At 45.8% G+C, this 16,217-nt stretch overlaps 1 protein-coding gene and 1 pseudogene across 1 annotated transcript in view; one reads left to right on the top strand and one right to left on the bottom strand.

Moving 5' to 3' along the window:
* PEPD (peptidase D) overlaps nucleotides 1-4,063 on the bottom strand; it is a 129,490-nt gene extending 125,427 nt beyond the window's left edge. Inside the window, exon 1 of the mRNA XM_035120425.3 lies at nucleotides 3,983-4,063. Coding sequence (XP_034976316.1) covers nucleotides 3,983-4,026 — 44 coding nt within the window. The 5' untranslated portion in view covers nucleotides 4,027-4,063. The remainder of the gene's footprint in view (nucleotides 1-3,982) is intronic.
* Nucleotides 4,064-5,542: 1,479 nt separating this feature from the next.
* On the top strand, nucleotides 5,543-6,420 carry LOC148685335 (uncharacterized; annotated as a pseudogene).
* The last annotated feature ends 9,797 nt before the right edge of the window (nucleotides 6,421-16,217 follow it).

The raw sequence follows: 16,217 nt of genomic DNA, 5'->3' as shown, positions 1-16,217 counted from the left end.
CCCTACCCTCACCCCAGTTACAACTGCAGCCATGAACATTTCAGAGGAAACACAAGATAAAAATGTAAAGGGATGGAAGAAGAGGGCTCCACTTTGAAGAGGATTTCAACCGACCCTCCTTGGGAACAAACAGCAGCGGAAAGATACAGCAACCGCCTGAAGCAAATAAGCAACTTCACACACAAAAAACCTTTCACCTTTAAGACCAGCATAATCTTATGTTTTGTGTAGGTTAAGCCTATGAAAAATAGGGAGGCAAGTAAATATTCCTCTCCTTATTTTCTGTGTGTTGGTCCGCTGAGAAAGTCACAGGAACAAGGGCTTTAGGAAAAGTTGGCAAGTCTGTTTCTAAGGGCGGGAAGTGAAAAATTGGGCTGGAAGTGCCTCATCAGTCTGCCAAGTATGGTAGATCTAAACAGTGGAGGGGGGAATCTCTCTTTGTCTGGAAATTACGTCTCCTTTCACAGTTATGACTGTAAACTAGGAGAACAGGAAAAGCACAAGAAATAAGCCAGAAAGACATGCAGGTTGTGCAATGCATCCGTGAAGCAATGCAGCTCCTGAAACCTCACACACCAACCATATTCTTACAATAGCCTGGATTTGCACGACACTAAACTGTGGTTAGTCTGAATGTCCAATCCCAGCCCAGCAGAGTAACCATTATGTGCAACCATGGTTTATTGTTGGCTTACAAACCATGGCTTGGTTTAACTAAGGTCTGCATTATGTCTGAACTCAACAGCCTTGTTGAGCCACCCTAGACACTTCTCATGCTACAGAGACACCAGGTAAGAGAAAGTGGGAAATAAAACAAGTTTTCAAGAAGCAAGTCATAACTTATTTGCTCCTCTGTAACATGGTTTGTGGTTTGTTGAATAAACCATGGTTGAAACCAACCATGGGTTAGTGTTACATGTGAACACAACCAGCATATAATCCTGCTCTTTGATCTCTACTCCCTTCAAGGTATAAGGGGAGACGTGTCCTGGGGCACAGTGTGCATTATGGGAAAGCAAACCTTCTGATACAAACTTCCAGAAAGAAAACTAGAATAAGATTAATAGTGATCTCACTCCCATTTGAGCAGCAGTGGACTTGGAGGGAGAGTCGCTGGTGCCCAAACCCTATGTTGCCAGCTCTATTTGCTTGGCATTGACCATCCACATGGTTACTTTCATTTGCTTTGGGGCTGCGATTCTTTAAAATGTATCACAGAATTGAGAATTTTCTTAAATATGTTGGGCCTTCAATAAACTATGTTTCTAACACCTAGAGAAAAATCCCTTTTCCTCTCTTTTTTGCGGGAGAGGGGTAAAAAACACATATTTCATGGTACATGGGAAACAGGAACTAGGTAGTTTGTACATTTTTTTGCAAACCACTTTGCAGTCGTTTTTACAATCAAGCAGTTGCATAAATATTATGAAATAAATAAACACACACAAAGCTGTGTGCAGTCTCACTCTCCTTGACCTTTTCCCCTCCCACATCCTCAACAGGAAGATTCTGACCTCTCTTATGGGTTAAGATCATTATGTGCAGTACTTTGATCAATTCAGGAGGCGCTGTATTAATGCCAAGAGGAATGCTTAAACTTTAACCAAGTCCTGATCACACCAAAGCAAGTCCCTCTTTTCATGCCACTGCAATTGCAATGGAGAAAAGGAAATATTTATCACACTCATTCAAACTACACAATGAATGGATGAGCATATTAAACACAGTTACAGTTCCCTCCAAGCTTCACATCCCAAGATCTGTGGGGCACAGCAGGAGGCAGCAAGCTCTTCTGCCAGAGATCTATTCAGCAATCTCAAGTCTCTGCAAAACACTTCACAAATCCCACAATGTGAACTTAATGTGCTCCTCTAGTGACTTGCTTTGCAAACCTACGAAAAATAACAAGGTCAGGACTTTGATCGTCTTCATCAAGAATCCAAGTTTTGTATGGACAAAACTCAGATTCCCTTAATCAAAAGCCTTCAGACTGACGAGGTCATTTTTTACAGTATGAGGTTTAACATTACAGCAGTAATGAATAGATCTGTGGCACCCGTGATGAAGCACAAAGAAAGCACAACTGATTTTTAATAGGATTTTGAGCGTCCAACAGTTGCTTTGAAAAAATGTTTGTGGTAGGAAAGCAACCAATTTTTTTATCAAATGGGGGAAATGAAAGGGAAGCAGAAGGCAATTGTTTACACAGAAACACTGTGTTGCTGCAATTCAAAAATCACTCACAGCCCAAGAGATATGCCTGCATATGCCTTACTCTCCCTCAGCCTTCTCCAACCTGATGCCCTCCAGATATTTTGGACTATAATTCCTATCAGGCCCAACTAGCACAGACATGCTGGCTGGCGCTGATGGGAGTTGCAATCTGAAACATGGAGGGCACCACATTGGGGGAAGCTGTTCCACCTGAGCCTAGAAGGACATTACAGTATTAGTTGTGCTGATACACTGAGATGTGTGTGCATCAGGCAAACACAAGAGAGCCAATCCTAGAATCAAGAGGTGCTGCATTGGGTCACCAATATCTTCCTTCAAGGCAGGGATGGATAACCTGTGGCCCTACAGATGTTCTTGGACTCTGGGGCTGACTGGAGTTGCGAGTCCACCCCTGCTTTAGTCGATGGGTCAGGAGGAATCTTGCAGATGTACGCCAGGTCAGCAGAATTCAGGGAAAGTACAACAGAAAGGGCAATGGATGTGCCAAACTTGGCCAAAGACAAGCCTGGCAGAAACCATGGCCAGGCAGATCCCTTAATTTTAAAATGCATCCCTATTCCACGCCTATATGGAACACACTGCACCTCACATGTGGAGACCAGTTCTCATCCCATGGATGAGAGTTTCTCTTTGTTACAATCTTCTCTTCCTACTGTTTGTTTAATCACCCTAATCAACTCCTGCCAGAGAGCCCCTTAAAAAAAAACTGCCATTTTTTTAAGGACTCTCACACACACACAAATACTTGGAAAAGCCACACCCAACGTCTCCCCAAGAAATAAAGACAACTGCAGGTTATGCCCCTTGATACAAGTATTGAATCTGAAAGGAAGTACTAAAGTCCAGTTCAAACTGTTAACATCAAAATAAAGACACCCACATATCTTCATAAGGAACCAGCAACAGCTCTCCAATACTTCAGGCAGGGGTCTTTCCCAACCATACCTGGAAATGCAGGGCATTGAAGGTGGGACCTTTTGCACACAAAGCAGTACTGACCTTTGGCTCCCCCTCCACCCCTTTTGACATTCCTGTGCATTATCCATACTAACTTCTGAAGTGAAAGCAATGAAAGGTCAGTACAAAGCTGCCCATAGTAAGGTTAAAAACAGAGATGAAAAAGGGAAGAGAACAAGAGCATTGCATATAATACTGAAAACTTCACAATGGCTTTGTCCATGCTTATTGTAGAAGAGCCTACAGCTGCAAGCACACATTTTAAGCACATTCACCCACAACCCAGGAGTCCCGGGAACTGTAGTTAAGGGTGGCATAAAATCCAACTCTCCAAGGAATAAGCTACATTTCTCAAGGTTCTGGGGGTGTGCTTTAAACGTATGGCATATACACAACCTAAAACTCACTCAGCCACGCTCGCTACCTATATGGATAGAGAGATGCGGCGGGGAGTACAGAAAAAGCCAGGGGAGCTGTGGCACTGGGTGCCCGTGCACCCGCAGCCACGGGCGACGTGCACGTCAGGAGGCACCCCATTCCCACTAATGCGTAGGAGAGATAGCAGAGGTGGCGTAAACCGAAGGGGATCTAGAAAACGTGTTCACGCTCCGCAGCATCATTCCAAAGAGGGAATCTCCCGCAAGAGGCAAAGAGAGTGCTGCTTATTCCTCCCTCCAGCTCCTGCAAGGAATCTTGCAAGCCAGCCACCCTCTGCCTCCAGCCAGCCGTCCGTGCTGCCGGCTTGCTTTGCTCCGCAGCCTGCCAAGTAGGAGCAGCGCCTCTTTCTTACCCCTCGGACGCAGCCATGTTGCTTCGTCGGACTCGGTCTGTCATGTGACCGCCGGCGCCCTTGTCAGCCACTAAAAAAAGGGAAACCAGGAAGGGGCGGGGCAAAGGGTGGGGTTTGGTTGCTCCTGGCGACGGGAAACTCTTTGGCCAGCGGGGAGGGCGCGCTGCGTCCTCTTTATGTTTCTAGCCCCTCTCGAGCAAGTTGGCTGGCTCTTCTCTGGGGAGGAGAGAAACGGCCCTGGTGCCACACCTTGCCAGGGCTTTTAGCCTGCCCACAACCTGTTCTCAGTACCAAATACGATGTTGGGTGGGGTCTTGCTAGATCATAGAACTGTAGAGCTGAGAGCGAACACGAGGGTCATCTAGTCCAACCCCCTGCAATGCAGGAATCTTTTGCCCAACGTGGGGCTCAAACCCACAACCCTGAGATTAAGAGTCTCCTGCTCAACCAAGGGGGAACTGTTACCCTTCGTTGTCATTTTTGCTATGGCCAGGAGGCGTGATGTTATATTTATAGGGCTGAAATTTTGTGGTTTTTATATGTTGTTACATTTGGTATTATGTTGCTGTTTCGTTATATTATTATAAAATTGTTCTTGTGCTGGTTGATTTTGAGATGCGTTCCTGCTTTCTGTGTTGTCGGCCGCTTTGAGAATGAGTGAATAAACCCTGTAGCAGAATATGTTTCCAAGCATTCATGCAGAGGAATTCTGCACAAGAATTGGTTTTTTTCATGGCTTTTGATCTGATTTCTTTCTGATATAAATTGTCACCTTCCATTGCAACCATATTTCTTTCTTAATATTGAAGATGAAGAAGATAATGTAAACAACGTCTATACTTCACTCAGTCACAGCCATGGTTGCAATTTTCTTTTGTTTATCTGTACATCCTGTTGTATATAATTTTTATAACACTGTTGACTTTTTACAGCTGAATTATAAAAAAATAAAAAACATGTTGTTGTTGTTTTTTTTAAAAAAATAACACCAAAAATGGTTTTCTGGGCTGGAGGTCACTTTGTCAAGATGTATATGCTGCATTTTCCTCAATCTGTAAATATATACAGTTGCACAACACAAACAAAATGCCACATTTGTTTTGCAGCCAAAAAAAAGGCCCAGGTTCAATCCCCAGCATCTCCAGGTAAGGCTTGTGGGAAATGCTGCCTAAAATTTTGGAGGGCTATTGTCAGTGTTATGTCCTAAGCTTGGACCCCAGAACAATAGGCAAGTACCAGTAGGATCCTAGAATTCAACAACTGATTGGCTTGCAGGAGAAGACCAATCAGGCCCCAGGAGGGAAGCAGAATCAGCCAATCAGACGGGACTCATTGTGTAAATAATGTATATAAAAGCCTGAGGTTTGGGGGGCATTTCATTCACTGCTTTACAAGCTGCAAAAAAGAGCATGGAGTCACTACAGGACTCCGAGTATATTTCACTGGCAATGAAGGTGGGATCCTGCTGAGCTGTCCACCACGCGCCGCACACAGCCACCACAGGCAACACAGCATTGCACCATGCATCCAGGCTACAGCTCCAGGACCCAAGGACTCAGAATGGTGACAGACAACAGCTTCATGCCGTTCAGCCCAGCCTCAGGAGACTGGGAAGGATACGCCACCTGCTTCCAGTTCCTCCTGGAGGCAAAGGATGTCACCGACGCAGCCAAGAAGAGGGTGACCTTCTTCAACGTCTGTAGAGAAGAAACATTTGAGATCGCCCGAGCCCTCCTCGCTCCAGCAAATATTGTGACCGTTCCCTACGACACGATAATGGAATGGCTGAAGGGTCACTTCTTGCCTCGGCCCTTGGTGGTAGCGTGTCGCAACGCCTTCTACGCAATGTGGTAGGCCCCCGGAGAAACCATAACCGGGTATGTGACCTCCCTCCACCAGGCTGCCCGGCTCTGCAACTTCATAGAGCTGGAGAACATGCTCTGCGACCGCCTCGTGGGCAGCCTGAGGGACGAGAAGCTGCAGTGGTGCCTCTTCCCCAAGAAGGAGCTGACGTTCCAGGTCGCCCTAGAGGAAGCTCTAGCAATTGAAGCCGCCGAGAGGTCAACACAAGGATTCCAGTCAAACATGTCATCCCAACCGAGGGTCCACCACGAGGACCTCACCGACGACTCAGAATCTGACCGGGAGGACATGCACCGAGTGCAGCAGCGCAGACAAGCCACACGCCCACCACAACAGCCTTGTCCGGAAGAGGGGAACTGTGCAAGCTGCGGGGAGAGCCACGAGCGGAGGACTTGCCTTTCCGCAACACAGAATGCCGACAATGCAGAAAAGTGGGACACAATGCCCGGGTGTGCCGTGCCCACCCTGCCTGACGCCTCGCATCAGATGTCCGACCCAAGAGTCCCAGGCCCCATGGTCCGACACACCAAGGCAACTTGATGGAGATCACAGGTGTATCAGTTGCCTCATTCTAATGCGGAAAAAATTTACATCGAGGTACAGATAGAGGGCGCCCTACGTTAGCTTAATGGGGTTGGCATGGTTTGGGCCACTGGGGCTAGCCATCACCGGGGTGAACCGCGCACCAGTTCCCACATGGACATGGAAGCCATCTGCAAAGAGTTTCCGGAGGTTTTCGATGGGGCATTGGGACCGATGCACTGTAAAGGCAGTTCCTTTAACTCCTACTGAAGCAAATTATTCCTGTCCCTGTAAAACTTGCAAATGCTTGCTGTTCCCTGAACTAGTGCGAGTCTCATTTCAATGGGAATCACTACAGAATAGTACAAGAGCAGCAGACATATTTCCATAGAAACAGGGTGCATCATCATTGGAAGTGTTAGCTGAGAGCCTCTGCCACTCAGCGCAGGGCAGGGGTGGTGAACTCTTTGGCCCAAGGGCCACATTCCCTTCTGGGTAACCTTCTGAAGGCCACATACCAGTGGCAGGAAGGGACAGAAACAAAATAGGATGTAACAACAAATGTAAATTCTACCTAAGTACAGTAGGCTGCTGTCTACACTCACACACCCCTATCTATCCTCTTCTCTGCCAGGAAAAAAACCCAAGAGAGTGCAAAGTAGAGTTGGTGACAGGTGTGTCATGGTGCTGAGGAGGATGTGTAGCCTAGTGAGAGCCCCATGGGCTGGAAAGAGAGAAATGGAAATCTGCATTTGACCCCTAGGCAGATATTGAGGCACAGGAGTTGGCCAGATGCCTGTGTGGAGGAAATTATTTAAAAAGCATCTCCTTCCCCCACCCAACTTCTTCCTCAAAAAGGCAACTGGGGGTGATTTAAGGACAGTGTTTTGGTACTAGAGGTGAGTATCAGAAAATCAGCACTGTCATAGTGAACAAGGGCAGTTTGAGCATGTGCTGGTATGAGGAGCAAATTGATCCCGCACAGTTCCTGCTTTTTAGATCAAAAGAGAAGTAAAAATAATTCAATTGAATGTTTACACCCTTGCAACATCTGGTTATTTGTCTAAGAATAGCTTCAACTCAAACACACTCAGTAGCAGTTATTATCTGGAGAGACCTGCATGTTTTTCCAATTAGGACAAATTGCAGCTTGTGTAGGCGAGGGGAGTTCAGAAGAAAACAGCTTGTTGGTGGGGAGTATTACTACCTGCACGCACACTGTATCCCATTCCAGATCTGGACGGCTTCCAAAATATATAAAAACATAGTAAAACATTAAACATTAATAAACCTTCCCTATACGGGGCTCCGTTCAGATGTCTTCTAAAGGTTGTATGTTACTTATCTGCTTGGCTCGGGGGTCGCATAATTCCATACTCTCCAACGAAAATAGGGATGTCCTAAGGAAAAGCGGGATATTCTGGGATCAAATCAGAAACCAAGACTGCTTCTGTAAATATGGGACTGTCCCTGGAAAATAGGGGAACTTGGGGGGGGGTGTCTGGATTTAACCAGCAGTCCCAGGCAGGGCCAACCAGCCCATGAGACTCAGTGAGGCAGTCACCTCAGGCGTCAGGCTGGAGACAGCTTGGGGGTGGGGCAGCAGATCTGGGCCCCCAAGGAGCATGCCATTTGGGGGAGCAAAGCACATAGTTGCCAAGTCTCCCATTTTTCACGGGAAACCCCCATATTTTGTTATGCCTGGAAGAAGTGGACCATTTGGATCCCTTCCAGTCGGGATTCAGGCCTCATCATGGGACTGAAACTGCCTTGGTCACACTGGCTGATGATCTCCGGCGGGCTAGGGACAAAGGTGAGAGCTGTTTCCTGGTCCTGCTGGATCTCTCAGCTGCTTTTGACACCATCGACCATAACAAGCCAAGATACAGGGAACCAGGCAGAGGGCCTTCTTGGTAGTGGCACCCGCCCTGTGGAACACCCTCCCACCAGATGTCAAAAAGAAAAATAACTACCAGACTTTTAGAAGACATCTGAAGGCAGCCCTGTTTAGGGAGGCTTTTAATGTTTAATCGATTATTTTATTTTATTTTTCTGTTGGAAGCCGCCCAGTGTGGCTGGGAAAACCCAGCCAGATGGGCGGGGTATAAATAATAATTTATTATTATTATTATTATTATTATTATTATTATTATTACCGTTTCCCGCTGTTATCCCAAATGGATTTATATCCCGTAAATCCCCCGGATTTGGAATGCAGCTCCTGCCGACGGCCATGTCTGGACATGCGTAGAAGCGACTTCCGGTGCCGCGCCGCTGCTGATCCCGGATTTTTCAATCCAGGAGTTGGAGGGTATGGCAAAGCGTCTTGGGCTCTCCCTGGCTGAAGAAAGGTACTAGAGCTCCTGCACCATCAAATAAATAAACAAACAGTACTTCAGAAAATATTGTGTCAGCAACATAAAGGAAGAGATGCCCATTTAAAAGTAGCCTTCTAAAGAAAATGTGGAGGGTTTTTTTTATTTAAAAGTCCATCTATTATCTGCCCAAGAGACAGCAACAACAGTAGCTGTGGTTTGCTGAGCTTGTACAAGGAAGTGGTTTAATCTCTGCCAAATTTACAGAACTGCGTTTCCCTTTTATGTCTTGCTGGTTAAGCAAAAGTTAATCTATTTTCCGATTCACCAGCATCAGCCAGAAACAAAGCACTTGCTGTTCCCAGCACACCCACTTTAAATCCAAATGTTGTGTTTCTTTGCTGCTTCTCTTCTTTTGGTGGCTTGTGGCACCTGGCCTGGGCATTTTCTCACATGGCATAAGTGTTAAATTTTATTGTACATAAATGAGTCTATAAGAGCCTTTTGCCAACCTGGTGTCTTCCAGATGTTTTGGTCTGCAACTCACATCAGCCTCAGCCAGCGCAGTGTATAACACAGGCTGATACTGTGCCTGATTGCTCATTATAGGCACACATTTAATTGCTGTGGTCATATTTTAACAATCAGGTTGATTGCAGGATTCTTTTCGTATTGTACCTTTCAACAATTCATATGTATGAGTGAAGAGTGGATTTAATTAAAAACGGTGCGGAGGGAGATAAGTGAATGAATGAATAAGTAAATATTTGTTGCTCATTAATTAATGCAGTTACAAGGGTCTGGTCTTGGGTACGTAATTCTCAACACTAGACTGTGGCAATGCACTGAGGGCGGGGGCTGCTCCAGCTGGTGCAGAATGCAGAGGCTAGACTGTTGATGGGGGCAAATGGTTGAGAGTATGCGATACCTCTGCTAAAACATCTGCACTTGCTGCCCATATGCTACTGGGCCAACTTCAAGGCTCTTGTTTTAATATACAAAGCCCCAAACAACCTCGATCCATAATACTTTACGGACCACCTGAGCCCTTATTTCCCAGCTCAGTCACTGAGATAATCCAGAGGAGTGCTGATAATTGTTACCGAGTTCCCACTGGCTTCAACTAGAAGTTGGGCTTTTGGGGCTCATCCATACTGTTGCTTAATCATAGAACTGTAGAGTTCTAGTCCAACCGCCTGCAATGCAAGGAATATGCAGCCCTGCAACATTGCCATTATCAGCATCACAGTCTAACATACTGAGCTTTCCAGGCTGACAATGTGTACAGTGAGCTTCCTGTCACTGGTGGAGGAACGGAGGGGGGGAGCGACACCATCAGGGCGGGGGTACCATCGCTGCCGCCCCCTGGACACGTGCCACGCACACGCACCCCACCGTGCTGGGTGCCACGCCCCCAGGATGCACGCCAGCCACACCCCCACCTGCTCTCCGCCCCCAGTGCCAGAGCATGCAGCTTCGCCAGTGCTTCCTGTACCCCTATTTGTTCTTCATTATGCATCAGGTATTCTCCAAATCACTGGCATCCCACACTTTTCCCTTCCCTTGGTCCGGATTGTCTCATACTAAGGATGTTCTGAAAAGGAGAGGGCGTGAGAAAATCCACACTGAGGGAGGGAAAAGTGTGGGAAGGCAGGGATTTAGAGGAGCAACAAAACAAAACAACAACACCACAAACTGGCTAGTCAATACAAAACCAAATTTACTGGAATAATACAGTCATACCTCGGTTTAAGTACGCCTCGGTTTGAGTATTTTCAGTTTAAGTACTCCGCGGACCTGTCTGGAACGGATTAATCCACTTTCCATTACTTTCAATGGGAAAGTTTGCTTCAGGTTAAGTATGCTTCAGGTTAAGTACGGACTTCCGGAACCAATTGTGTTTGTAAATCGAGGTACCACTGTAGCTAGAATAGAGATGGGCTAGTAACCATTCAAACAACAAACATATTCAGGTGCCGTGTGCAATTCAAGACCTGGAAATACTGTGAACATGGAATGGATAAGAGCACAACTGTATCTAAACTAATGCACCGTAAACGTTATACAGTATAGACTGGATTAATTGATCAACAATTGATCCATGCACACGGCTTTGTGTTTCCAACTCAAGATCCATTGAAGAACATTCCATCCAGCTCATCTTTGATAAGCGGCTTTGAACATTTTTCATATTCTCCTTTGAGCTACCCCTCAGTTGTGGCGGCACAGGGTTGCCGTTCCGTGTTTGGACTCACGCCACTTGTTGAACGGTTCATTAATCCAGTCTATATAACATTTACTGTGCATTTGTTTAGATACAGTTGTGCTCTTATCCATTCCATGTTCACAGTATTTCCAGGTCTTGACTTGCACAAGGCACCTGAATATGTTTGTTGTTTGAATGGTTACTAGACCACCTCTATTCTAGCTACTATTCCAGTAAATTTGGCTTTATATTGACTAGTCAGTTTGTGGTGATGTTGTTTTGTTTTGTTGTACTATTATTATTGTCACCACATTTGATGCTTTGTGTATAAAAGGGATTTAGAGGAGAACATCAAATGAGCAATGGAGAATTAATGGAGGTGCAGAAAGCTCCCTATCCACATTAAAGGACAGTGTATATGAGCACCATTTGTCCCTGATCCCATGCTGTAGAATACTGCTCACCAGAGATTTGGAAGGCATTGCCGCTTGCTGATTTTCCAACATCTCTCGTAGACCTTTTTATGCCAACAAGCCTAGCCAGCCTTTCTAATAGGAGCCATTCAGTTTTACGATTATTCTGTGTTGTTTTTATGATATGTTATGTTTCATTGCCCTTGTATATATTATTGTACCCTGCCTTGATATTTTATGTGAGTTGGTGGCGTATCAAAAAAATAAAATCTTTTTTTTTGTAAAAAAAATAAAATAAATAGCATAAGAAGCAACTCTCCAAATACTGCCATGAATTAATAGTCATGCTAGTGCCCAGAGTGTGGTTCTCCTAGTAAATGCCACCTCCAGTTACCAAAGGTGCAAAGTTAGCCGGAGATGCCCATCTGTTCAGAGAACACAAGCACAGGAGAAGAACCCTGCTGAATCCAGGCCAGTGGCTCATCCATCCATCCTGTTCTCAGAGGCCAACAACCAAAAGCCCAATGGGAAACACACAAGCAGGACCTGAGAACAAGAGCACTCTCCCCTCCTGCGATTTCCAGCAACGGGTAAAACCTGCCCAGAGTTATGCACATATAAATGCCATTGATTTTGGTAAGCAGTTAAGGATGAGATCCCTTGTTTGCACGTTGAATGCTCCAGATAAAGCAATTCTAGGCATGTGTGCATCATGCAAGGCTGGATCCAGCAAGTGTTTGCAATTGTTCATCTCAAGGCTCAGAAACCATTTGGCAGGAATCTCTCTTTGACAAGAGTCCCCCAGTAATTGACAACAAAGTTCTTAGATCAAGGCAGATGCTTCCTCTGAATAGGCCGCAGGTGATGAGGAACAGCATCTGTACAATTAAGGAGCAAAGAGGTCCAGAGGATGTCATACAAAGATTAAACTGTTATTCATGTCCTGTCAGCTCTGAGGCTGCTTGGCAATCAAGAGGGGGGAAATTAATTTTTAAAAGTCCTAGAAGGACTGTATAAATCAGAGCAACGAGAAAATACAAGGGACGATAAAGCGACTTAATATACGGTATTTATATACCACTTTTTCTAAGTCAGTGAAACCCTTCCTTACCTGTCATCCTTTTAACTGTAGTTCTCAAGCTTGTGCAAGAGAACATAGGTTTGCTGCAAGGGGATGGATAGTGTGCTCCTGTAGGGCCAATTTATTACCCACCCTCAGAGGAGGAGGAGGAGGAGGCTGCCTACAGCCTCTCTGCATGAGTCACTGGTTTGACCTTGCCCCCTTCCAGTCAGCTTCCACTGAGAGCAGGGAATCCTGCATTGCCTCTGAATCAGATAAGATTTAATCAGGGCCGGCTCTAGGTAGACCCCCGGTGGCACGGTGCGCCAGGGCGCCGGGCCGGTAGGGAAACCATGCTGCGCCCTGCGAGGGCGGGGGCGCCGGAGCGATCTCCGTCCCTCAGCGCCAGGGCGGCCGACCTGCTCGAGACTGCCCTGGATTTAATTCAGATCAAAGGCAAAGGCACATAGTGGTGCATGTGTCTCTGCATAGATCATTGCTTTGGTCCATCTCTAGCTCAAAGTTGTAATTATGGGACATGAAAGACTGGAAACCAGCCACCTATGATTAGCAAGCACAAGCTGGCCTGTTGTGGACCTGGAAGAGCACACTTGGATTTTCAAATCGCTTCTCAATCTTCAACTTGACCCACGTTTAGCAAAGTCGTACATTCCAATCTTGGGCACTTTTGCAAAGGCACACATATTAATATGCTATCAAAAAAAGAAATAAATGATTGCTGAAGGACCGAGACATGTCCTACATCTAGCTGGTCAAGTGGCCACAAGTCAAGCCTTTTAATTTAAAATGGGGGAGGAAAAAGCTTTTTCATCCAAACTGATTGAACAAAAGCGGTTGCCTTTGGCCTCTTAATCATGAAGCAATTTTACACTAAATGTATTCTGCTGCATTGATTGTTGGGATTGTGAAATATGACCACGCTTCTCCCAAAGTCTAAATTATTATAAATGACAAGGGATATAAAGCAGTGTAACCATTGTCTTATTACTCACCCGGATGAGTTTGGTTTCAGTTTCAAAAATCGAAATGCCCACTCCATCCAAGATTTGAGCACCCAAGACAGCTCCTCACCGCATTGATTGTTTGTTATGAATGCTTATTTCTCTTCTTATTGAAACTCTCTCTATTTATATTTTACTGCACAGGAGGAGGGATCCTCTCCAGAGGAGAGTGCTTCGTAAATTATTTCCCAAAGTTGCTTGGGATTTTTGTACAAAGAGTATTATCTATTGCGGAGACTATACTGATGTTTCCCTGGCACCACTGGGTAGCTTTAGGAAATCAATCGTATATAAATTATAATACACTATATCCTTGAAGTAGAAAGGGACCCTTCAACGATTTCCCATAATTTCTTCAGAAGCTGAACTGGCTTTTTCTATGGGTGAGAGTTCAAAGCTTCAAAAGTCTGCTGCCTCCACATAAGCTGGCTGTACTGATTCAGCTTGATTTTGATGGTCAGTTGCCATCAGTGATCTCCAAAGCTTTGTATATAGCAAGCATCCCCAAACTTCGGCCCTCCAGATGTTTTGGACTACAATTCCCATCATCCCTGGCCACTGGTCCTGTTAGCTAGGGATCATGGGAGTTGTAGGCCAAAACATCTGGAGGGCCGCAGTTTGGGGATGCCTGGTATATAGTATTCTGGGCGAACTTCCAGGGGTCACAGGCAGGGATCAGCAGGCCCAGAGAGAAAAGTAGGGAGAGCAACAAACACAAGTCTTACCTTTGCACAGTGGGCTAGTTTCTACATGCACTAACACACACCCTTTCCTGTCCTCTGTCCAGGCAAGTGAGAGCTATGGCTTGGAGCTTCCCTAGAACCCAAATGGGGAAGCAAGACCTGTGGGGTGTTAATGCTCATCCTGTGCTCAGGTTGTATATATGTGTAAAGAATGCCATATATCCTGAAGACAACACAGTCTCTGTTGACCTTGAATTCTGGGGAAAGGTAGGCACCCCTCATGTCTCTTGCCGCTGAGAGATTGGGGTGCCTGCAACATGCCAGCAGGGCATGTGTGGAATGTCTACCCATTGCCCTTGTCATATTTGTCTTGGCCCTCAGCACAGAGGCAGGTGAGGAGGAAGACTTCTGATGCTTCCATAATCTTCAGGAAGAGAAGATCAATGTGGCCAGCCAACCAGGCAGGAGGGGTTTTTAACAGATTTCTAGGGCACCATTCCAAAACCAAGCCGGTCCTCATGGCAGCCTGCCAAATGAAGACAGTATAATTATGGGACCAAGTACAAACAGCAGCCCGGTGACTGAAGCAAGCCTTCTGCTCTCCTTATCTCCCATTGTTCCTCCCCTCCCCACCCCAGTGCACGACAATGAAGTGAGAGCCTGGTTGCCATGGATCCTTGATTGCTACAATATGTGAGCCCCTCTCATGCATCTGAGCCTCGCCATAAGCCATGGATGCTCCTGGTCCTTGATGAATACAAGGGGCACATTTCTCAGCTCCTGACTGCCACATATTAGAACACAACTTCTCATTAATGTAACTTGAGCACCTAATCCCCTTTTCATCTGATGGAAAAAATTTTAACCCAGCTGCCTCCCAACTTCAATTTAGAAACAAAGTGGCAAGCAACTGCCCATAAGACGGTCTAATCATATTTTATATTTTCCTGACCGGAGCAGCCATTCCACCTTGGTCCAAAGCAATTATGCCTCCCTGTATCTCTCTGCAATCGTCCCTTGAGACAAACGGTAATGCGAGGAGGCAGACTGCAAGGCATCAGAGAGGACGGTGTACAACATCTGGTACGAGGCGCTGTGACTAACAAAAATCCTTCTGGATCAGAAAATTCAATTGTTTTCCCCCTTAGCAAATTTCCTTAGATAACTTACTGTTCCCCAAGCTAAACCATGGAAATTGCACTGTGGGGGAGGAAAAGCTGAGCGGGTCTCTGTTGCAAAGTGGGGAGTGAAAAGGTCCTGGGATGGGGTTTGTGCAATGGCCACATGTTGGTTCTGATCAAGTCACTCTTTTATTTTTATTTATTTATTGTGTATTTCCCCCCCCCTTTTTTTACTGCTTTTCCTCAATTGATCACAGCACTGTTTAAAATAATTCAAGCAACAGAAAAGCAATGTGTGGCACATCCAGAACCACAGGAACAACACCATGAAGCTATAAACTTAAACGCTAAAACAGCAGAGTGTGGAAACTCAACAAAATGTAATAAAATATATGTCATTAAACATACCTAAAAACACTTGAGGATTGTTTTTAAGAGTGTTTTCCTAGTACCTGAACAATAGCAAATTAGATGCACTCTCTTGGGGCAGGAGTTTGCTTTATTTTGTTACATTCACACACCATATTTCTTCCATCATGAAACCCAGGGTGGAATCCCAGGGTGTAACCCATTGAGGCCCAGGCCTCCTGCCCTGGCTCCATCCCTTGGATGCAGTACCTGGACTCTCGACTCAAGGAAACCTGAAAGCCTTATCTAAGAAATCAGCACATGGTCTCAGCATCCACTCAAGATACATGATACAAGACATGTTCAGAAGTCTACAAGCTGAGTCCTAGGATGTATGGCTAGGCATTGACAAGGACATTGTCCCAATGTTTGACTCGCCCTTCCTGCTCTACTTTTAAAGAGTGGGGCAGGACCAGTCACTTGCACAGTTCTCCTCCCAGCTAAGAAGACTGCTGACAAGCACGGGGGGACCTGTTCGGTTTGTGGCACTGCACATGGTGGCACGTCCTTGATGAAGAGACCTGAATCCAGGCCTCTGACTCTCCTCCCACCTCTTCTTCAGTTTTCCAGCTACCTCCTTGACTTCTGCTGGAGCTTCTCTCACTGGAGACAGGTTGGGAGC

This window comes from Zootoca vivipara, chromosome 6, assembly GCF_965207765.1.
Source record: "Zootoca vivipara chromosome 6, rZooViv2.hap1.1, whole genome shotgun sequence".
Lineage (NCBI taxonomy): Eukaryota > Metazoa > Chordata > Lepidosauria > Squamata > Lacertidae > Zootoca > Zootoca vivipara.
Note: the sequence above shows the minus strand (reverse complement) of the source record. Positions and strands in the feature narration are given on the sequence as shown.